The 24,367-nt window shown below is 41.4% G+C and overlaps 1 protein-coding gene and 2 long non-coding RNA genes across 17 annotated transcripts in view; 1 reads left to right on the top strand and 2 right to left on the bottom strand.

Annotated features, from left to right (window-relative positions):
• The window catches only part of ANK3 (ankyrin 3), a 383,552-nt gene extending 370,723 nt beyond the window's left edge, over positions 1–12,829 (top strand). For 6 of the 14 annotated variants that reach the window (XM_053388311.1, XM_053388310.1, XM_053388308.1 and 3 more), the window contains 7 exons: positions 1,796–1,886; positions 3,012–3,390; positions 4,871–4,981; positions 7,970–8,053; positions 8,203–8,262; positions 10,504–10,589; positions 11,236–12,829. In XM_053388311.1, the coding sequence (XP_053244286.1) occupies positions 1,796–1,886; positions 3,012–3,390; positions 4,871–4,981; positions 7,970–8,053; positions 8,203–8,262; positions 10,504–10,572 (794 nt within the window). In that variant the 3' untranslated portion in view covers positions 10,573–10,589; positions 11,236–12,829. Of the gene's footprint in view, positions 1–1,228; positions 1,887–3,011; positions 3,391–4,870; positions 4,982–7,969; positions 8,054–8,202; positions 8,263–10,503; positions 10,590–11,235 lie in introns of all 14 variants that reach the window. The other 8 variants (XM_053388318.1, XM_053388319.1, XM_053388320.1 and 5 more) reach the window with 3 other exon arrangements.
• Positions 1–20,507, bottom strand: part of LOC128413871 (uncharacterized) — a 61,694-nt gene extending 41,187 nt beyond the window's left edge. For both annotated transcript variants that reach the window (XR_008330500.1, XR_008330499.1), the window contains exons 1-2: positions 20,402–20,507; positions 15,997–16,067 (exon numbers count right to left, since the gene is read on the bottom strand). This is a non-coding gene — a long non-coding RNA (uncharacterized LOC128413871). The remainder of the gene's footprint in view (positions 1–15,996; positions 16,068–20,401) is intronic.
• LOC128413870 (uncharacterized) lies at positions 11,372–14,188 on the bottom strand. The gene is made up of 2 exons (XR_008330498.1): positions 12,958–14,188; positions 11,372–11,537 (listed from the first exon to the last, which is right to left on the bottom strand). It is a non-coding gene; the product is annotated as an uncharacterized LOC128413870 (long non-coding RNA).
• Positions 20,508–24,367: the final 3,860 nt, after the last annotated feature.

Here is a 24,367-nt window from a genome sequence, read left to right as displayed (position 1 = left end):
TTCACCAGCTGCTACTCTGGGCTTTGGGAGTACTTTTCACAGAACCAAGCAGACCTCATTATGGATAATCAAGCTTCATAGCAAAGCTAGCAGTAAGGGCTCTATAGGTATGGAGCATTCACGTTCGGGTGGCAAAAGATCATTAATTGCTGGGTGGAGGAAGTAATGTCCTTCCAGAAAGATTCTGTCATGAGGCTGATTGGTAGCTTGCTTTTGCCTTTTCAGGATGCTCTTAATATAGCTATACACTAAATTCTACATGCAATATCCTTTGGGCAATTGTTTGTACCACACATTTATTAAAATTGGGGAGGTACTTCAGGGCTGATAAGGCTCACAGGTCTCTAGCGGGTCATCCCTGTTCTGGATAATTATTGTTCTCTCTTTTTTGTTGCTTATGTTTTTCTTTTCTCTCTTTATTCAATCAGTGTTTCTGATTGTACCCATGTCACCAAGATCGCCTCAGTCTCCAAGATCACCAAGATCTCCTTATTCATCACAATCCTCTCATCTCTGTAGTTTTACTGTTCCCGAAATTTATATCTAGATCCTCCCTACCCTGTAGTTTTTGTTTTAGATTTTGCCTCTACAGTCTCTGAGAATATGCTATACTTTTTTGTCCTCTTTAAGGTTCATTTCCATATTTCTAACAAATGCGTTATCATGATGCAGTGATTAAAGTTGAAGTATCTACAGATGATATTTCACATTTGTAATGGTATAAAGCCAAGTAGTTTTATCTTTTGGAAACTGGATGATAAAAATGTACACCAATTTTTAAGAAAACCTGGCTGTCTTGCTTTATAACATAATTCATTACATTTAAACTTTTTGAGTAAATCCAAATACAAGCAGAAAAGTTATTTTGCCACAAAATACCACTCTTGATATAAAAAGACAGCAAGCAGCAATCCAGATTCAGTCCATTTGCTATTGAGAAGAGAAATATAATACTACTGAAATTACTGGAAAACCAGTAATTGAAAAATTGCAACCATGTGTGCTGTAGACCAATAGTAATAAGCTGTGCTGTATTAGCCATTTCATCTACTTTGGTTTTGTTGCATTCTTTAAGGATGTTACATTCATTATTACATTCCTAATTAAAGTGTTGTTACCATTTCATACATTTTCCACATTTTACATAATTAACTGGCCACTCTGCATGCTTGATTATATGTCACTCCATACTTCATTGCAATCAGTCCAAATGTGCTGTCTTCCATAGGTTATCCCACCATCCAAGTGGAACTGGAAACTCCCACTGGGTTGCGCTTCGTGCCACCCACCCCTTCCCAGCAAGATGATTTCTTTAGCGATTTCTCTAGCATAGAGTCACCCCTTAGAACTCCCAGTAGACTGAGTGACGTGTTAGTAACTCCACAGGGAAACATAGATGATACAGCAGCAGAACCTCCAGTGGTGACTGAAGAAGACACTTCACTGGAAGACGGCAAACACGATTTCTCAGTGCCTAGAGAAGGAGCATCTAAAGATGTAGGCCAGATCCAATTGGATGAAATGGACTTTAATGATTACCCACGCTATCTTGGTAGTTATGCCGAGGTACCAAAACAAAAGCTAAGCCAAGAGACTAGTCCAACTTTAGTGAGAACTGAGCAGCAGGAGAGAGAAAAGTCTGGTACTGATGAGATGACGGAAGAAAAGCTTAAATCTCTGTTTGAAGACATTCACCTTGACGAAGTAGTTGAGTCTGAGGAGATGACAGAAGAAAAAGTCTTGTCTATTCTTAAGTATGTGCAGCAGGCAGAACAGGAACTGTCTTCAATTACAGGTTGGCAGAGTGAGGCCTCCAGCGTCAATGTGGAGCCGCCAACACCAGGACGCAGAATAAGCGGTGAATTGCTGGATCGACTAGATGACAGGTATGAAAGTGCTCAACTAACCAAGTGTTCTCATTTTGAAAACACATGACACTTTTTTCCAAACCCATGGTCATTGTATTTCTAGATGAAGTACCTATATAATGCTTATGTAAGTTTATAAGGCACCAATATTCTCACGGCAAATTTACAATATGGCATTTAAAACAGTGAACTCCCAAACACTATTAAGATTGGGGGGGAGGGGGAATGCACAATAAAATCAAGCTCAGAACAGAATGGGCAGCAGGAAATACATAACCCTAGTTACCAAAGGAACAGAAGAATATTTGACCACTTTTCCAATTTCAAAAAAAGTAAAGTAAAAGTTGTACAAGCCTCCTGGAGAGAGGATGGGTATTCTGAAGTCCCAGAGCAGTGACAAAAAACCTGACCCTGCTCTTTTTGCATTTGCATTGGATGCTAATGCAAAATCCAAAGGTGATTATACTTTTAGGAGGGTCTTGTTAGCTGATCTCAATACTCTGGGTAGGGAGGGAAATATGGGGATATGCTTCCTGAAATAAGCTAGGGCTAAAACATCAAAACCAGTACTGGTAAAATGCTAATTAGCCATACTGGCATGTGGATATATGAATCTTCCTTATGCTATTAACAATCAAGCACACTGTTGGCAGCTACCATCCAAGGTCTTGGGGGCAAATGCTTTTCCTACACCTGCTTACTGAAATCCTTTTAAGAGGAATTGTAAGTGACTAAACCTGGGACATTTTGCATGCCAAATTTATTGCAGAGCTATACTCCCTCCCACTGTACTTAATGGAAAGCTCTAGTCTGAATTGTGTGTTAAGCACACACACAACCTTTATTTCCTTTGTTCCTTTATTGCTCTTTGTTTGAGAAACCAAAACAGCAGAGCTTCTTTTGCCTTCAGATCATCATCAAATTTTCTCTGAGCCATAGAAGCTCATTGGTAGATATTGAGTCTTTGGTGCATATTCTCATTCTCAGCCTAACCGGCCTCACAGGTTTTTTGTGAAGAAAATATTTAGCCACATATGTCACCCTGAACTCCTTGGAGGAGGAAGGGGGGGACAGAAGTACAACACATAAATTAACACTTATCTGTTTTCTAGTGCTTGATCATTTTTCCTTTGTCTCTTGTAGCCCTGACCAGTGTAGAGATTCTATTACCTCATATCTCAAAGGAGAAGCAGGAAAGTTGGAAACCAATGGAAGCTACTCAGAATCTACAACAGAAGCAAAGACTAAGCCTTTCGTTCAGGAGTCTGCAAAGAGCCTAGGAAAACAGAGCGACAAGGAAACTGTGAAACCAAAAACGCAAAGTTCTCTCCGAACTGAGCAGCAAACCATCTCATTATCGTCGCATCAGAAATCTTTGCAAGAGGCAAGCAAGCCAGCAGTCGATACACCTAAAACCTCTGTGCCTGTCAGCATGAAAAAGACGAGCTGGAATACTTCCGATGACAGCAAGCTGAGACCAAAAGCCCAGGAAGAGGAAGGAGCAACATCGTCCGAACAAAAGGTATAAATGCCATCCGCCTTACTTTGTGTGGCAGTTTTCATTCTTAATTCAGCTAAAGCATTGTGAATATAGAATGAACTTCCCTCTGTGGCTTCCCTTTTATATTTCTCCCCAAAAACTTCCCAGCTAGGGCCAACCATGCAGTGCTGAAACTTCAGTTTAAAGAGCAACAGAGTTTAGTGATCTCCCCTCTCTTACGCAAACGCCATCCCTCTCATCAGCCACTTTAAAAGCCTCGCTTAAACCCAGGTTTAAGCTTTCCTTGAAATGAAAGCAGAAAAGCAGGATTGTGGTGAGGGAGCAGGAAGAAATGATGGGGGTGATTTTGAGCCTGCTCAAAAAACTGCAAATTCTCAGATTCTGAGAATCTGGCATTTGCCCCCAAATGAGTTAAAAAAACACAACTCTCAATAAATCTTTCTGAACCAAGAAATGCGTGTGCATGCTGCTCACTGTTGGCAGTGGAGAGCAGCATGCAGCTACTGAAAGTTAGGTCAATGAAGGAAGCTCTGTGATGGAGTCAAGGCTCTTGCTCAGCCCCAAACCTATTTTGGAGTCTGGTCAAGGGACCCCAGAGGTCTAGTGCCCCATCAGGAGAACCCTCTAGACATGAAGTCAGCACCCCATGAGTCCTGCTGGCCACCCAGGTCCATAGACTCAGCATAAGAGAGGACTCTGAGGAGTACATAAAGGACTAGGGTTGTGGTGCCAAGCTCTCCAGGATCCTCTTGCCGGTCAGCTGAGACAGCCACGGGAGCAGATGGAAGGCAAAAAAATTAAAATGCTCTTTACTCTCTTCTCTACCCTCTGTCGCAAGTTCCTTGTGGGCTTCTACTTAGAATCATAGAATTATTTCTGCTAATATTCTTCAGTCTTTTTGCCTTTTTTATTGCTTCTGCAAACCGTGGTTTGCAAATGAGGAGCCAACCACAAGAGCCTTCCCATGCCCTTCCTCCTTCCCTGTAGCCCTGAACATTCCTAAACAAGAGTCTGCACTTAACCAGAATTTGAAACCCTGGTCTTGTGCCCAACCCCTGATATACAATCAATGGTTTGCTGATGTAATATAAAACCACACTTGAGATCAACAAGGGACAAGAGGGGGAAATGTGCACCAGAAGTGGGAAGGGAGTACATGTTCCCAAGGGTGTGCCTCCCTGTCAGTAAACTATGGTTTGCATGTAGCCTGCCAAGCATTTATGGCTATGCCAGGCTATACCTGTACAAAACTGTGGTGTATTTTGAAGTATTTTTAAGGTAGCTCTGCATGCAGAATGCCTACCTCACTCGTGGACATGGCAAAATGCTCCTAACTGAAATATTACCTACCCTGAAAACAAGATTGCAGACATTCCCCCCTATGGTATTTTTCAGGATGAACTAATGTTGGGTATAACCATTTTCCCCCTCTATTCCTGCTCAGATTCATGTTTGTCTTTTAAATGAGCTGGTAAAATGTACTAAAAACTGCATTTATCAGGAGTATAGTGAGAGTGACAGTGACAGTGACATTGAGATTCAGAGTGATTCAAGCTCAGATGAAGAACAGAGAATCACTACAAGGGTTTATCGGCGACGTTTGATTCTGAAGGTATCGCATGACTGTAGTTCCCACTGGCATGGAGTTGGGTCTTGGACTGCAGTACTAATAGTGTTCACATTATACTCCTTCTCTTGGTGTGGTATGTATTTCATAACTGATGGCTGCCCCTTGTATAATCTTAAGACTTGTGGTGGAAAACAACCAAATTGCACGATGGGTATCCTTTGGTAATCCCACTGTGTGCAGCATGACTTTGCCTCTATAGGTGCACTTTGACTAAATATACACAAATGCCACTCAGTATAGTGAAATTATAAACTGGATCAACAGCAGTTTTGCAAATATGACCATTATAGATTGGCTAGTAACAATTGTGAAAGATATATTAATTCTGATTTTGAAGCTAAATGTTGGAAGATTTGGGACAGATAAAAGAAAGTACTTCACACAGCTATGGAATTCCTCCCACAGGAGGTAGCGGTGGCAGTAAGTTGGATGGCTTCAAAAGAGGATTGAACAAATTCATAGAGGACAAAGCTATTGATGGCTACTAGTCATGATGGGTATTCTCTGCCTCCACAGTCTGAGGTAGTATTGCATATGAATAACACTTGCTGGAAAGCACAGGGAGAGCGCTCTTGTGCTCTGATCCCACTTGTGGGTTTCCTACAGGGATCTGGTTGGTTACTGTGAGAACAAGATGTTGGGCTGTTGGCCTGATCTAGCAGGATCCTATGTTCTTGCAGTTTTTGTTTTTAATAGCATTCTTCTGAACAGTCTAAATCAGGGGTGATTAGCCTTTTTCAACCCAAGGATGGTATTCCCCGTTGGCCAAGAAACACTCTGGGGGCTGTATGCTAGTGGCAGATGTGACCCCACACTCTTGCACATCCACAAACCACACACATGTACAAGACCCACAGCCCCCCTCCATGAGCTGATCCATACAATCAGCGGTACGGGAAAGGTTATCCCTACTACCTCAACTGATGAACAATTGGCTGGTTTAGGCTGCTGTCTGCAATAAGTTATAGTTCTGTTTTTTAAAAAAACCTTTTATGTAATTTTTATTATTTTGAGCAATCCTGGGCTCCCTTGCGGAGAAGAGTAGGTTATAAATGTGAAAAATAAATAGATGACTAGCTAGGGAGTTCTTTACATTACTATCTATCGGATGGGCTGATACCTACTTTAATTACATAATATGTCTAGCTTAGGTTTATTCCCCCGTTTTGCCACCACTGGCAAAATTTCTGGGTTCTTGGAGGGAGGCAGAAAAATATTCATGGCCCCCCAACATCTTTCTCCTCTTCTCTTTGCTCCTCAGTAATTTATGCAATTCATGCACATTCTTGACTAACACTTAAATATCTATCCGAAAGAGAGTGGCTACTAGTCATGATGGGTATTCTCTGCCTCCACAGTCTGAGGTAGTCTGTAGAGTGTCTGTCTGCTCCTACCAGGCACTTGGCAGTGATGCAGAGGGCTAGACTTCAGGGCCAAAATCAAAGGCACTGCAGCACAGCACCTGCCCACCCTATAGAGTCCGAAATGACAGGCTAACAGGCCTGGTGTCAGCAGCTGGGCCAGCACAGGCATGCCACGTCACCGCAACATCTTTCTATTTTTAAAAAAAGATGCTCACTTTATTCTGTTTACTGTAAAATATATTATCACTTTCTACAGCAAAATTGTGCTTATTCATAAATAAGCATTGTTGTGGGGAGGGTGAGGAATGTTAGTTTTGTGCTTCACAACTGAGCCAACACACATGGCCATCTAAAGAGGGAAGTGTAGGGTAAGACCATGAAGCCCAGGGCCTGAGATTACCTAGCTACACTACCGGTGGAGCCAGTTGCCTGGGAAAGTTCATGCCGTGAGAAATTAGTTCATCTAAAAGGGAAGAAGACACAATAAGAGTCAGTCAGAAAGACCTCCATGGGTTGCAGGGCTCTTTCGCTTTCTTCTTCTAAGAGCAGCTCCCTAGGATGCAGAGATTCAGCTTCTGAACATGTGGTCTGCTTCCTAGGGGCTGTTCCACTTCAGAATGCATGTGTTGGACAGTTATCTCATGGCTGGTTGGTTGGTTTTTGTTGTTGTTGTTTAAAAAAACCCTCTCTGAATGTTTAAAGTTAGCATATCAGAGAAAATGATTTTACCCTAAACTGCTTTCCCATTTTGTTCCAGCTTTTCATAACAGTTAAGATTCAAACGCAAAGAGTAGTCAAGCATGATAACAGCAACTGCAGTATTAAGTGATATAGTCAAGATGAACTATTTCTGCATGCCAGAATTGACTTTTTAAACACACTAATTTGTTTGCTTCTGTAATTTATTACCTGGCCATCAATGACTAATCAGCATTTCTGGTATGACTTATAAAAAAACCCTATAGTGTAAGGGAAGGCCTATTCAAAATGTGAAGTTAAAAAGAATCATGGGGGTAAATGGAACCTTAGTTTTTGTCTGCTGGAATAGTCAGCAAGAAAGGAAAACCATTATTTTTTTTGGGGGGGGGAATCCTCTGAGTAGAAGTAAACACCATGCTACTACAAATATTCTATCGGCGCAAGTATTTCAGCTTACCAAACAGAATGAAACACCCCTACATATTGTTCTGAGGGTTCTCCTGACTCCCGCAAGCAAATTTTGCGGGGTGCTGGGGGAAGGACTGAAAGCCCTGTTGCACAAGCTAAAGCCCTTGCACAGGGCTTCCACTGATGGGGTTTGTTGGATAAATCCCACCCATTTTTGGGGGGTTCCTTCATAGCATGGCACGGATCAAGATAGGCCTGTGCATGTACACAGAGTACTTCCACTACAGGCAAACTCTCCTTCCAATGACAGCCCATCACAGATGGCTTCTGTCTAAGTTTAAGAAGACTTTTAAAATGTGACATTACCATGTGGACATCAGTAGCTGCTGTTTCTGACAAGTAAAATCCAACATGGCATGATTTTATTGCTCGGAGTGGTGTTGAATAGCCAATATTTGGGAATATGGGTAACTGGCTAATATTGTAACACATTCTTTAGGGTGAGGAGGCAAAAAACATTCCTGGTGAATCTGTTACAGAAGAACAGTTTACTGATGAAGAAGGCAACCTCGTCACCCGAAAAGTAATCCCACCTTGCATTTTCATTCTTCTCTCCCTCTCCCTCTCCCTCTGCCTCTCTCTGTTGACTCTTTTTACATTAGCTTTGTCCTTTCAGAGTCGGGTGGAAAAAGTATCGATTTTTGTTTTTTTTTCCATATTGCTTCCCTACAGGTTACCCGGAAAGTGTTAAGGCGTGTTGTTATCCCACATGAGAAAAAACCTGGTGACATGGTAACCAGCGTGTGTGTGCAGGAATAGCAAATAAGGGCTGTTCTCTAAATGCTAAATATTGCTTGCAGTTTAACTTTAAAGCAATGCAAAGCAAGAGTGCCTGTGCTTTTGACAAGCTGTGCATTTGAACTCAGACAAGGCGAGGTCTCACAAATAGTGTGTTGTGTGCTCTTCGGTTTTTCATTCAGTGCCTTCAGATTCTTGAGAGAAATGTATTTCATTTTGATATTCTAGTAGGAAACGTTAGCATTAGGAGTGGTTTTTAATACAGCCATTTGAAATGGCGGAGTCTGAGCCTGAACACACTTTGCCATTCCCATCTCCTACTACCTCCTCCAGTTTCTTTTACTAGCTTGACAGAGGATGACACACAGCAAACTGGGGGGGGGGCTAACTTTGTGGTCTTTTGCTGTAAAAGAGCTTTCTGTGGCACAGGCTGGAATCCTGTGGAAACCTACCTGGGAGTAGTCCCCACCTCCAGTGGACATAGTAGGGTGTGACTTCCCAGGAAACGTTATGCTAGGATTGCACTGCAGGTAGCTATGGGTGCAAGCATGAAACAAGAACCAGCGATGGGGAGCCTGAAGCCCTCTAGTTTCTGAACTATAGCTGCCCTCAATCCTGACCACTATCCACAATGCCCGATACTGATGGAAGTCGAAAGCTATCAGGGAGGTTTCTTATCCTTGACGTTTGGATTACAGACTAAAACAATGCCAGATTTGTGGAGGGATTTTGTTTTGGTTTTTTACTTTTTAGCACCAAGCGATTATTCTTCTTCTAAATTTTCCCCTATTAAGGTCCAAATTGAAGTCAGCTTTTCTAATGATCTTTGAATTCCTATTTTTAAAAAAGGCCCTAGGGAAAGTCTTGATTAATCACCTGTCTTTTAACCAATTAATGAATTACATTTAAGGTAAGTTTGCACAATACCCAGACTTAAGCATTTGTCCTTTTTGAGAAGTTGAAAGAAGATACCATGCTATTTAATAAACAAAAGGTATTGCTTATCCTAAAAAGGGAAGGTTGCTTTCTTTTAAAAAAAGAAAAGGCTAAAGCCATTCTCAAATACAGCAACACCCCAGAAGCAAAACAGCATCAAAAAATAAACAAGTGTGCCCTTAATTCACAGACTGCCCCCCCCCATTAAAACTGGCCAGCACAAGTTAATGACCTAACCTAATGGTTTACTTGGTTACCCTGTCAAAAGCACAACTTTCTTCTAACAAAATGTTTTGATGCTGCCAATCCTTTGCCAGTAGGGCTATGTTCTATCTGCAGGCAAAAGTTGGTTTGCCAATTTAAAAGGAAAAAATGTGAGAAAAATGTATTTCTACATCAGGAGAATGGAATACTCTCAATGAATTAATTTTTTAAAAAAACAGGGAGAATGACAGGCATTAATGAGGAGGAAATGGGATTGTCTAAATATGGTTTTCCTTGTCCAACTGAGTATCAGGTTCAGCATCATGGAACACCTTTATGTAGTTAGACGGGAGAGTAGGCTGAGACCATCACTTGCATCTCACAATTTTCAGAAAAAGCAACTTGTGAAAACTCTGGTTCTTCTGTATTAGACCTATGCTTTTTAGAGACCACATTTTTTCATTAATACCAATGAGCTTTCATTCCTTCAACAGTACTATGCATCTTTGGTTATTGTCTTTCAGTGGCAAAAGACAGGAGATCTGCACTGTGTGTCAGCTTTTAGATTTTGTTGCAGATGCGTTTCGCTTTAGCAAATACTTTTACTGGCTTTCCTCTTCCTCCCTTTCATGACATTTTCTCCATTACTAATCTACTTCAGTTGAAGCTGAGCTGTTATGAACTCTCTTAAGAGCAGTGAGCTTTGTTTCCAAAGGATCTGCTAACTTGGGGTGCCCAGAAAGGGAAATCTGGGAATCTGGCTTTTCAAGAGGGGTGAAACATTCAAAATTCAAAATTGCATTAAGGGAAGTAGACCTGTGATATTTCCTGATCATCACTGAACTGCGGCAGTATCCCAGTCTAGCATACAATTCATAACATTGTAAGGCTATGTTTCCTGTACTCAGATGGTACTGAAAGCTTGTGTTTTTGCAGCTTAGTAGACTGGCTACAGAGCTGTGGTTTGTGTGTCTTTGAAGTGCTCAGATTTAATAGCTTCTTACTTGTCCCATTCCAGCTGCATGGGACCTGCTAGAAATCAGTTTGATAGCAACCTCGGCATCTGATTTCTGAATGTATACCTTTTCATTAAAGCAGGGAGAAGGTTATAAGATGAAGACGAAGAAGGAAGTCCGGCATGTGGAGAAGACGACGTATTCATAACATACAAACAGCAAATGGTCAGTTTGCTACACAGACATTCTACTCTTAATACTCTGAGCAAAAATGGAGTCTTAGGAAGCAATAAAGAGGCACGCCAGCAACAATGGCATATGTTAAGAGAGTTTCAGATTCAATACAGGCACAGACTGGGACAAAAATCTCTACTTAAAAGGCTTGCTGAAAAAGGAAAGTATTTGCTAGCCAACGGAAATACACTAGAAATGGTGCCTATCTTTTAAATTGTGGGAGTACCAAAAGGGTAGGTGCCACCACAGTAATGGTCTGATTCCTGTATTGTATGGAACAGAACTTTTGATCAGATGGTACCTGAAGGAGGCCCTCTCTTGCAGAGCATATTGATAATTTATGAATAAAAGGAGTGTGATGATCTTTCAAGTACCATAACTTTAATGTGATTATGCCAAGTTATCAAATGTTGCACCAGCACGCCCCTTTCTAAACAAAGACATGCTTAGGGTGGCCTGTGCAGGCCAACACCACAAAAACATACACTTAAGCCGCTATTGCAAAGATTATGTCATTACTGCTTATGCCAAAGGAATCTTTAGGACTGAAATATTAGGTGCTTTTGAAAGGTAGATTTCTGATATTGGTACTGTTTTTTTCTTCTTCTTCCCTCACCCCTCTCCCTTCTGTCTCAAGACTGTGTACGCTTTTACTGCCAGTATTCTAGAGAGAAACTCAAGGAAATGGGGGAAAAAATCAACAGGAATTTTCAAGTCACTGATAAAGCGTGTGTGTGTGTGTGTTTGCTGCTTCCACACATTAACCGCATGGATTTTATGCGACGAACAAAACAAATTTAATTTAGCATGAGCCAGTTCTACAAGAGCATGGAAATTCACTTTCATTCACAGCATTGGAGAGTGTGCAATGGAGAACGATGCAGTGTATATACAAGATTCCCACACTGGAACAGCTTCGTTGAAGCAATTTGATGTCATCTGAAAAAAGGAATTCCTGTAGGATGAGGGGATGTAACGACACTGAAAAAATGGTTTAAACCACAGAAAGACACTAAAATTTACTAAAATCCACAACAGCTCGCCTTATTTTTCTTGGACCCAAACTGTCAGGGTAATAAAATACTCTTTCGTTTTTTTCTCTTTTTTTAAGGAAAAAAATAACTAACATCAATAGTTTCACTGTAAATAAATAACACTGTATAAATTCTAAGGAGAAGTAGAATAAATGTTGATAATTCTTAGCTCACAAACGGAATATTGCATTCATGTTGAACAGAAATCAGTGTCTCAAACGGCTACACCTGCAGGGGTATTCTGGGTGTATCTTCACAGATTCTTGTATATTTAGCAATTATAATGTTTGTATATGCAAAACGCTAGCTTGATTTTAAAAAAATCTTTAAAATCTGCTGCAAATTTAATGATTCCTAAAATGAGGAATTCTGTAGTTCTGTGAAAAAAACATTTTTTTTTCTTCAGAGTACTAATATTTTGATGCATGCGATTCACCTTATTTTGATGAAATCTTTTCCAGTTTTGCAAACACTAGGCCGCAATGTGACAAATAAAACTCTGGGGGGTGCAATCAACCAAGCACAGCTGCTAAGGCCCCTCCCACCCCCCGGGCATTTAAATGGGGCTTGCAGTGGGCTCCAGCACAACCGCCACTGAAAACGAAGGCTGGTTACACAGCAGCAGTGCTTGGCGGAGTGTGCCCTTTACCTGTAAACACAAAGCCCTTCATCTAATATTTGTTGCTGTTGCCAATTTTTTCAATGGAAACGACCTGAAATTTAAAGAAACCATAACATATACAGTAGTTGCATTATAGGGAGGGGGGTGCTATCTGTTCTTGCTTTATACTGGGGGAATATGCTTGCAGCTTTTAGAAGTGGGTTGGTGCTCTTGTCAGCACAAGTTTGGGATATTTAAAAAAAAAAAGAAATGAAGAGAAATTCTTAGCTAACAGACTGGCAGCACGCTGTAAAAATATTACTGTATTGTGTACTGGCTCTAAGATGTAGAATCTTTAAGTAAGCCAATCATCTGTAATCATTCTAGCAGTGTAATATTAGGTTGCTAAGGCTGCTGTGTTTTAAAGGGCATTTTTATTTGGGTTTTTGGTGAAATACTTTAATTTGTTAATTATCTTCATATGAAAACAGGTTTCATTGATAATAGCTCTAATTAAATATGTATGAAGAAAACACAAACACTGGATGATCTAGTTGATTATTTAAGCATAAAATAAATTGTGTTAAAACTCTTCACTTATATGTATATTGTGGTATTTATTCATACTCCTGTGGAAATGGTGGGAGTGGCACATGTTGAAAATGTGGTTACAAAGAGAGACTGTATGCCCAAGTTTTCCTGCTCCCAAGCGGCATTGCCCTACCTTCTCTTCTCTGGGTCTCTCCCATCTCTTTGCCTTCATGCCTCCTCTGCCTGCTGCATTGTTTCACATCTTCCCTCAAACTCCTGCCACCTCTTCTCTTTCTCTGATATTGGCTTCTTCTCATTTTGTAAGCCTCCAAGCTTCTTCTGATCCAGCTTCTGTCTCCTTAAGCTCTTCTTCTTCCACACCTTCTTTCCCAGACTTACTGCTTGCATTCCTCCTTGACTTCATCACCTTCCCTCCATACACTGCTTGCTTCCATGTCATCCCTTTAACTCAGGGTCTCACCCCTGCTTCCCATCTTTCATTCCTGTGCAGTGAATGCTACTGGCTACTGATGTCAGGTTGGGCTGCTGATGTCATAGTGGCTCGCCTTATGATGGAACCTGTCTCCTGCCTTCAGTAGCAAAGCAATGAAGAGAAGACATGGGCAAACTCCCTTGCAGAAAAGTGGAAGATTATAGTAGCAGATTGAAAATGATGCATGAAGAACATCAACCATCAATTCTTTGTGGAGTGCATTTCACTAGATGCACTGGAAGAATAGGTATTTTGCCTTTCACTCACATGTGGAACACTTTCAGATACAAGTGGTGTTTCTTGTACCATTTCTAATAAGAACCATTACTCCAGGTTATGCACCAGCCATATGTTGGATAGGCAAATAAACAAATGTGCAAATAAAACATCCTCACAGGGCTTCTCTAAGTGCTTGGCTCACAGCTTCCGCTTCCTCCACTCTGTCCATCATTGTCCTCCTACTTCTGAGGGGAGTGTTGATCCCTTATGTCTTTTAATCAGTGTTCAGATTCTTAGCTCATCCTTGGGGTACTCCAGAACAGTCATTATGATGATAAATATCCTCATATTACATTGATTTGGAACTTAAAACTCCAGAAGAATTTTAAAAAAAATGCTGCACAACTTTGGGCTTCCAACCAGCAACTTGTAGCTTGCAATCAACACAGATAAGAGTCCGAAAATAGAACAGAAGGCAAATGATCAATGCTCATTTAGTACGACTGAGCCATTTGCAACTTTTCAGTGACAAAAGGACTATTTTCCACAGCACGTAAGTGTGTAGTACCACCACTGGATTGCAATCATAAATACTTAAATTCTGTTAACATAGTAGCATACTGTTATCTCTCTTTAAAAGTATTAATTCTATTCATGGATTAATTCTACTCATGAATATTCATCACTTGTTCTCTAGATTTAATTAGTACACGAGGACATGTGAACTATCTCTGTTGCACATGTGAACGATCTCTGTTGAAAAGTATCATTTCTGAGCTGAACTACACTAAATATCACTTTAGTTATTTATACAATAAAAAGCATTTGTTTCATCTCCCCACATATAAAAAATTGTCCATTTATTTTTGTAGGTAACTTGGGTGGCAATAGTGCACTAGTCTGGAACTAGTCAAGACAGCAGGCATGTAGCAAAATCATGTCTCCCCCAGAGAGTTTATGGCTGTGTACACATTACCAGCTTAAGATGCAGCTAGGCCTTTCTTTTTATCAATTTAGATCAGATATAGTTTGTGGGAAAATGCATCAAAACACAGTATTTCATAGGAAATGACAGGATAGATATAGATTATAGCTAATGTTGTGTGTACACCTTCCCAAACTAGCAATGGGAGTTCATTGGATGCAGTGCTTTTCTTCTAGAAAAAAGGTGCTGGTACTACATACCCTTGAGAACTCCCAGAAAAAAGCACTGACTGGATGCAGAGTAAACAAAGAGGGTGTACACAGCATAATACAACAAAGCATACAATGTAACATCAGTGCACTACAAGTCATCATAAAGGGCAGCCCAAGTGGAATGTGGTGGAGATCACCACAGCACCCAGAAATTGTGACATGGGTTTCACAGTAGCATACATTACCAGGGCACAGAGGACAAGAAAATGTCAGGATGCTATTTTTGGTGGCAGCTAAACATCTCCAAACATGACTAGTTCCAGTCCTGGTCCCTATAGCAAAGAGGGTAATATAGCTGCAATGAATCACAGGTTGGTGGTGGTTGTTTTTTTAAGCTGTATAATAATGCTAATTGGTCATACTTTCTTCAGCGTTTCCCCATGTCTGGAGTTCTTTTGCAAGGTGTGTATTTTGTACAAAAGTCAAAGAAAGAGCAATCAAGAAAGTGTTGGCTGTTGGCAACAAAAACACTTGGAAAACTGTAAGAAAATTATCCCCAAACATCTTGGTGCTACAATTGAAAGGTAAATTGCAGCGACATAAAATTACTCTAGCAATCTCCAAATCCACACTGTACATCTATAAAGACTGACTGAAGATGCTTTCCTAACAAGTGCTGTGAGCACTGAGAGTTCTGAGCATTTATGTGGAAATACTTTTATAAAGGCAATCTCTAACACTAAAATTAATATATGTCTCCACCAGGATTTAGTTATTTTTGCTGCGGGGCATGGAAATTATTATGTTCTATATGTTGCAGAATCAAAAAGCACCTCAGCCCAGCTTACACTTCAAATGCAAGAAATGCCCACTTACTAGCTTTCTCCAAACCTGCTTTAAATGTGGCCAGTACATATGGTTTGCGACTTTCCCTTTTAACAAGTGAAATAACATGTTACATATTGCCAGAGCCATCCAGGTACTGTATACAATACAAACACTAGAATCAAACAATTCAAACCATTCCACAAACTCTCTGCTCAAGAATATACTTTCCTGATACTGTGCCAATGTACATCAGCATTCATTATAACAAACTAAAATATTACTGGGGGAAATGCCTCCTACAGTCCTCGCATCCCACTCCTGGGACACAGTCAAGAATGCTAGAGAAGGTTCAGTGGACCTGCCTACGTGCCTTTTATGTTACAATCAACCAGCATGCCTAGCCAGATAAAGAACAAGCAACAGCAATGGAGGTTATTCAAGGCCTACAGCATATCCCAGTCATTTCAACAGCAGTGCTAGGATCCTCACAGGTATTACAATCAGCCAGAGCAGCAACATCTAAGCTTATCCCTCCAGCAATGAAGAGTTACATACCTTGCTCTTATGTGACACAACAAGGGGAGAAGGCAGACGTCTTGCTGATTGTCGGTGTTGCTTCAGCTTCTCTGTAAAAGATACAGGAATCAATATGACTATGACAGTACAATGAGTGGCAGAATTTTGCTCCTAGTGAAAAAGAAATCTATCATGTCTATTGGAACCTTCATGCATTTCTTTTATAAAAGCAAGTTTCTATCACTCCTTGTGGGGGGGTTCCCACCTTTTGGGGAGAGGGTTATTGTGCTTTAAACAGCTACATGGCAGGCAGAAATTCAGCAGGTGAATGGTTTTTCATGTCTGCAACTTTATGTTGAGAAGCATACCCTGCTGGATTTCCACCTATTGCGTAACAGTTGAAAATACAGGCACCTTGCAAGAAAGAAAAAGGGGCTTCATAATAAAGAGAAAATACTTTTTTCTATTTTTTTGATTTTATTGTTTTATTCACATAATGTACATTCTTTACAACAGACAACTCCAAAATAAAATCATATATAGCAAAACCATAAGTCTCATGTTTTCATTTACACTGATCTCTTCTCCGATATCTTTACTTGATATTTCTTGCTGCTTTCTGCTTTCCTTATTTTAATTCCTTATTTTAAGTCTCTTAAATCCTATGCCAATCTTTAACAATTTCAATTAATGCCTTCACCTCCCTCCCCCACAACCCAGTACTTCCCTCCACCTGTGTGGGATCTTCTTTGCCTACTATTATTTTTGTTATTGTTGCATTACTCTATTTGTTATTCCATCCTTAGTATATTATCCTATCTCCTTGCACCTTTTAAACTTTTGCATATTAATTTTTAAGCTCCAGCACCGGCCATTTTCATGTTTTCCTTAACACATTCCCACTCTTTATTAATTTTTTGATTAGAGCAGACTCTGATTGATGCTGTTAATTTTGCAATCTCCGCGAATTCGAGAAGTTTGGTTCTCCATTCTAATAATTCTGGTATTTTATCAGTTTTCCAATTTTTCGCCACTACGATTCTGGTTGCCGTGGTTGCGTAAAGGAATACATTCCTTTTATCCTTGGGGATGTCACTCAATACTAAACCCAGCAAAAATGCCTCTGGTTTTTTAGAGATTGAACTCCTAAATATCTTTTTAAGCTCTTACTGTATCATAATCCAGAATTGTTTCACCACTTTGCACCCCCACCATATATGGTACATCGTCCCCACCTCTGTTTTGCATCTCCAACAGAGATTTGATTGTTTTTTGTACATCTTTGATAGTTTTACTAGGGTGAGGTACCAGCGGTAAAACATCTTCATTATGTTTTCCTTAATCAAATAGCACACTATACAATTTATATCAGTTTTCCATAGTCTTTCCCATCTGTCTAAGTGAATTGTCTGGCCCAGCTCTTGTGACCATTTTATCATTGGTTCTTTTATTACCTCATCTTTCAGTTCCCATTCAAGGAGCAAGCTGTATATTTTCGATATTATTTTCCTATTTTGTTGCAGAAGTTCACGTTGCAATTTTGATGTTTTCTGTTCAAATCCTATTTTTTTTATCTTGGTTGAAGATATGCAATACCTGGTGATATTGTAGTCAGCTGTTACAATGGTTCTTAACCTTTTCATAAGGTCTTATTTTTACCTCGCCGTGCTCTTTTATTTGTAACTGTTGATATGTTGGCCAGCCCTTCCGCATATTTACTCTTTTAAGAGAAAATATTTTTAAAAGGTGAAAAATCAATTGCTCAGAAAGCAAGATGCTTTAATCAATAATACAGCTAGTGGTCTAGAAGTAGAACTCCACTCTTCAAAAGACTCTTGTCCTGTTTTACGAAACTGAGTAATTACCCTTGCCCAACTGTAAGGTTCTATATCAAATGAAGTTCTATGGCTGCACCTATTCCCCCTTCCACTCCCTGGCCAGTAAATAAATAAAGCAGGAAAAAAATAACTGCAGGAAATACTAGATTTCAGGTTTCAAGCTGTTACTTCCTCTCCTCTCCCCAAAACATATTCCCTTTTTAAATGCATTATTTAAATACTAGCTTTTACCTAGCATAGTGCAAGTATCTTCTTGTAAGGCACTCAATAGCACAATCCTAAGCATGTTTACTCAGAAGCAGTGCTTTTTTCTCGGGGGATGCATACCCCTAAACATTTTGTGAATCTAAGTTTGGTCTCATTGAGGGGCAGTATTTCAATATGAGTAGGAAAATGAGAGCACCGCTAAACATTTTCTTAGGGGGAAAAAACACTGCTCAGAAGTAAGTCCTATTGAGTTCAGCGGGGCTGACTCCTAGGACAGTAGGTATAGCATTGCAGCCCACATCTTCCTCTCAAGTTCCACTGCAGGGCAAAATGCAGGCTATGGTTTCCGTATCTCAGGTAACAGGCCACAATTTCCTCCAAACCACTTAAGAGCATAGCTTCCAAATGCTGCTGACATTTTGGTTCCTATTTTTCTGCCTTCTTTAAATTCATTCATTGAGGAGCAAGCTTATTGATGCAGCATGTATTTTTCCTGAGTCATTTGAATACTGAAAATTGAAAATGCTAGCATTTACAAGGAAAATGGGGCCTGCTGTCTGCTTTCCCAAAACCATAATGCCATCTGTAGTGTACTCTTTACAGCTACAGTCAGAGGGGAAAGGGGGGGGGGTCTTTCAGTGATTGGAGCAGAGACTCTTAAGGAGAAAAAGGCATTTAAAAAGCTTCTTAAATGAGTCTATAATGCAAATGTAAAACCTACTGTAGCTGCAATATACATTCCAAGTTCTCTTCTTTATTATCTCCTGCAGTATCAAAATTCACATGTGGCAAGGACAGAGGCTCTAAGCTGATTATAGATGCATGTGTGGAAATACTCATAAGTTAGACTGTCCTCCAGATGTAACCTACCGCCCTCCAGATGTTGAACTACCATCATTCCTCACAACTGGTCATGCTGAATGAAGTTTCTGAAAGTTGACTGAGAACACTCAATACATTTAAAACATGTTCCCCACCACCACAAAGAATCATGGGAACTGTGGGTTGTTTAGAGTGCTGAGGACTGTAGCTCTATGAGAAGTAAACTACAGCTCCCAGGATTCATTTGGGCAGGGGGATGTGCTTGAAATGCATGGGGTGTCAGCAGCCAAGATTCTTCACAATCATTAAACCAGTGATGGCCAAACTTGGCCCTCCCGCTGTTTTGGGACTACAACTCCCATCATCCCTAGCTAACAGGACCAGTGGTCGGGGATGATGTCCCAAAATAGCTGGAGGGCCAAATTTGGCCATCACTGCATTAAACACACACCAGTATAGTATTCAATGCCTCACAGTGCAATCCTGTGTCTGCTCAGAAGCAAGTACCGCTGAATGCAACAGGCCTCGCTCACAAGTAAGGGTAAGTAAGACTGCAGCCTCAGTCAGTATACACCAGCTCAAGGAGGTCTCCTTGTCACTGCCCCAGAAATATAACAAGGTTTGTCTGCTTATGAATCAAAATGCCAAAGTTAAAAGGGGGAAGGGCTGATCCTGTGCTTGGTTACTTGGAAGCTAGTCCTGCTATGTTCAATGAGGCTTAAAGGTAAAGGTACCCCTGACCGTTAGGTCCAGTTGCGGACAACTCTGGGGTTGCACGCTCATCTCGCTCTATAGGCCGAGGGAGCTGACGTTTGTCCGCAGACAGCTTCCAGGTCATGTGGCCAGCATGACTAAGCCGCTCCTGGCGAACCAGAGCAGCACATGGAAACACCGTTTACCTTCCTGCCAGAGCGGTACCTATTTATCTATTTGCACTTTGACGTGCTTTCGAACTGCTAGGTGGGCAGGAGCTGGGACCGAACAACGGGACCTCACCCCATCGTATGGATTCAAACCGGCGACCTACTGATCAGCAAGCCCTAGGCTCTGTGGTTTAGACCACAGCGCCACCCACGTCCCTCAATGAGGCTTACTTGGGCATAAGTGTGCACAGGAAGTCTAATTTCTTATCCTTAGGAGGATGAAGCAGGGCAACTACATGACAGAATATGCCATTAGAGAACTATTAAATGAGGATTAAATGAGAAGACCTTTGTGGAGCAGGACAAACAAATAACTATTATGGAAAGAGATAATTAAATCCCGCATACACCACCATTACAAGAATTACTACTTTTGCTGAAAGCCAGAGCAGCTGCATAAATAATTGAATAACTACCAATTACGTGGGCTTTGTGAACAGGTGACTTGGGGAGCACAATGAACCAGCTTGCAAAGACCAAATTTTCATTTTGAGAAAGCAGGCGTTGTGGGACATTTTAGGGAGCCTAGAAGCGACATTGCCATTTTAAGGCTGGCACAAAGTAAAGTCAGCCAAGTGCTCCTTCACACAACAGTTTTTGTCACATTGCTCCCTCCCACAATATGCCAGAGAACATAAGATTAGTTATCTGTACCTTTTCAGTTTCAACATTATGCAGCTGTTTAACACTTTCCTAAGATGCCTCACAGTGTTAAAATATGACAAGCAAACAACAGCAACATCTTACAAAAACTATCACACTATACCATCACACTGATTGTGTAGCCTTATTGGGAAACCCATTCCTTCAATTGTGACCTCATGCTGATGCTGGCCACCTAAAGAAGAGAAAAACTGGCCAAAATGCCCTATCACAGTTGTCACCACTTTCATGAGAAATGTGTGTTTTGTACCCTTAACAAGTGTTTCTTTTTGTCTTATTTTGCCCTTCCCTCAAATTCAAGTGATACCTCTAATCAGGCAGGCAAGCATCACCATATACCAAAACTTCTTAGGATGTGGGATGACTATCCTATAATTTCAGCTGTGTGTGTCTGTGCCATGTCCATCTGAAGCCCACCTGTTATTTCTTTCTTAAATGGGAGACACTCTTGTTAGCCATCACCATGTGGGGATAAGGAAACATCAAAAGCCAGCTTGAGAATTCCCATGGAGAAGAATGGAAAATAAAAACTAAAGCATTGACTCCTGCACATGCCTAATCATATATTTTATCCCACTAATAGGGCGTACAGAGATACTTGTATGCACCAAAGCACAAAATATTTCACCCATATGTATGGCCGTTCTTACATAAAGGCATCTGCATGGAGCACCAACTGCATCACAAGTTATTTTATCAACATGGTGAGAGGACACACCTTTCTTTCCTTCCATGGAAACAGGATCTTTTGCTCAGGCAACCATCTCAAGTGGTATGTGATGATAAAAAAAACGAAGTTCATTTGAACAGAAAGTTGGATCCTCTTCCTCCCTTTGAAATAACAGCAAAGGTCACAGAGCACAACAACCATGCCTTCCATTTGAATATGGGGGGGGGGGAATTGTTTAGACACTTCCCAAGACTGCTCATATATGTGAAATGTACAGTGGGCTGCTTGTGTATGCTATTCCAGCACCTGACTTCTCCTATTTCTTATTAACTATTTATGTCCTTAAGAAGGAGCAGCAAGGAGTCTCTTCAACAGTCAGCACCCTACTCCCAGGAGAGAACACCCAACTGGCTCGCATAAGCCTACCTTCATGTTTCCCCAGGCTTCTTTGAAAGGGCAGGATACAAATTTCACAACTAAAATGTTACAGTAATGGCATGATCAGCAATCACAATTGTGTGCATGTGCTTAAGTTAAATAACAGCCCAAGTGTTGGGGTGGAATTTTCATAAGTACCACAGTAAGTGGGGAAGAGAGATTTATAAAAGCTCAGTCAGTAGAGCACAAAGGGTTTAATCTCAGGGTCATGGGTTCAAGCCCCACATTGGGTTAAAGATTCCTGCATTGCAGGAGGTTGGACTAGATAATCCTTGTAGGAGCTTCCAACTCTACAATTCTATGATATTCTTCCCTATTCATGATTTCTATCAAAATTGCCCCATTCACTGTATGTAGCAATTAGCATTAGACATTGGTGCCAATTGTAACATTTTTTTTCTACTGCAAATTGCCATCTCCACAGCTGAAATTTAACTTTTTAAAACCCACATGTTCACTAATAATGCCATTTAGTGGAACACATAGTTAGCCCCTTAATAATATAGTAACTGAAACGAAGCCAACATGATGCTGCAGCAGACACATAGGGCTGCTACAGAAAACAGCAGCCTCATGCCTCTTGCTCATCTTTCTCAAGTAACACTAAGATCTCTCAACATTCAACAATAATTCATCAGACGGTTGAGTTTCTTTACCCCTCCTGCTCTATTTCACTGGATGCCATCTGCAGGTTTAGAGAACCTTGCATCACTATTATGTCATATCACACATACAGCATCCCCTTAGATCAGGGGCCAAGCTTTCTAGGTTCATGGTTAAACTGAGATCCAAAAGAATTAAACTGAGCCTTGAAAAGCACATAGAGCTGAAAGAAGAAGTGGGAAAGGGTGTCGCTCTTCCAACTTCCTCCTTCAGCTCTGTACATTTCAAGAGAAAAAACACCACCCTCGCCATCTTACAACTGAGGGAGCAGTGAGTGGGGACTTGGGGTCGGCTGAGATGTTTCAAGGGCATCAGGAGAAGACCTCAAAGATGCCACTATGCCTATGGGCACCATGTTACCAGCCCTTGCCCCAGATGTAAGACTGGGGACAATCTAGCTGTAATTTAAGAGTACCACCAGGGGAAAATAAAGTTATTTGCACCATAGCAGAACCCTGTGTGCAGCAACCAAAAGATAAATAAATAGCGGTACAAAAAACAAAAGCCAGTGCTCAAGGAGTTTAGCATTGAACTAAGTGGAAGGAATGCTGCAAGATCTGAGTTTCCACACTGGCTCTTTCATATAACCTACTACCACACCTACTCTGCAGAACTTTGGCCAAGATAACAACCTCGTTCTCCCTTACATCTAGAAAGGATTGAGATGTTATCAAGTCATAGCATTACAAAACAAATTGAACTTAAGAAAAAACAAGTCCACAATGCTGCTTAGATTTGGTGAATCTAAATTTGGGTCAGGTTACAAGTAAGAAGGCAGGACTCCACAGTCACTTACAGACTAATTGTTAAAACCATGTTTATAGAAGACAATCTTACTCGGCTATGAGTGATCGCCAAAGACTAAGCCTTTCAAATGAGCAAATGTAGGCATGCCTAATTCTGCCAAGGCTTGCATTCTATGCTGGATTTGTTTTTTTTTTCAAAACCAAAAATGGGGGAGCCTAATCTGGGATTGGGATCTTGAAGAAAAGAAGGCATGACTTTCAGGCTACTATGAGACCCCTTTTTAGATGTTTCTTTCATAACCGAATCCTGTCGTAAAACTCAAGCACAGCAGTAGACTAGCAGTGGGCTCTTATGCAAAGTTTACTCAGAAGATTCACTGTGTTCAATGAGGCCATGTGTGCATTTATGTGGGAAAAACCAGAGAACTCATTGAAACATGCCTCCACTGTAAACATGAGCGGGGACTGCGTTGTAGAGAAGGCAGGGCTGAAAGCAAGTTTTGCTGAAGAGTGTATCCCATCCGATATCAATGAAACAAATAACTGCCGTCTGTGGGCAGCCTTGTATAGTAGGGAAGTTTTTAATGTTTGATGCCTTCCTGTGTTTTAATTTGTTGGAAGCCACCCAGAATGGCTGGGGTAACCCAGTCAGAAAGGCGGCTTATAAAGTAGTAGTAGTAGTAGTAGTAGTAGTAGTAGTAATAGTGCATTCATTTTGCCATAGCGGCCTGCAAGTATTCTCCCTCACATGGGACCCCACCCATTTCCACTGCTTACTCTTGACAAAGCAGGCTCTTATGTGTCAAAAGTGCCATCTGAAATAAAACTTGGGTATGTTGCCATGGGCTTTTGCTTTAGTCGTGAGGTAACTTTACAACCCATAGGTCACGCAACCCGTGGCAGGGCAGTTACCCCGAAGTACCTGCTTGTACACAAGGCCTTAGAGCGCCTAGCAAGGCAACGCCGCGCACCTTCCCCTCAGAAGCCAGTCCAACCGGGGGTGGGTGGTGGTGGGCGACTTACTTTCTCATATATATAACTCGGGCTGCAAGTTCTGGTGGGCCTGAAGGCCGCGCCGCCCGAAGCTCACCTGAGGCAGCAGCGGCGGCGCTGCTTTACCTAGAGACTATTGACGACGCCTTTCTTTTTTTTGGCGTGCAGATTGCGGTTCCGCCCAGGGAGGCGGCGGCGGCGGCGCTGTCTCCGCCCAGGCAGCCATGGAAATTGGCTGTATCCGTTGCAGTATCCCTAGGCCGCGGTCGGCGTCGCTGTGGGCCCGCCGGGGGAAGCGAGCAGCTCCCTTCTTGGAGCCGAGCGAGAGCGGCATATTCGGCGCGGACGGAGCGTGCGCCAGCCTCTCGTCGCTTGCTCGGCCCAGGCGGTGAGCTTCGGCCGCCGACCCCGCCTCCGTGCCTCGCAGCAGCAGCAGCAGCAGCACAG

The sequence above is a fragment of the Podarcis raffonei genome, chromosome 5 (assembly GCF_027172205.1).
Source record: "Podarcis raffonei isolate rPodRaf1 chromosome 5, rPodRaf1.pri, whole genome shotgun sequence".
In the NCBI taxonomy this organism is placed as follows: Eukaryota; Metazoa; Chordata; class Lepidosauria; order Squamata; family Lacertidae; genus Podarcis; species Podarcis raffonei.
Note: the sequence above shows the minus strand (reverse complement) of the source record. Positions and strands in the feature narration are given on the sequence as shown.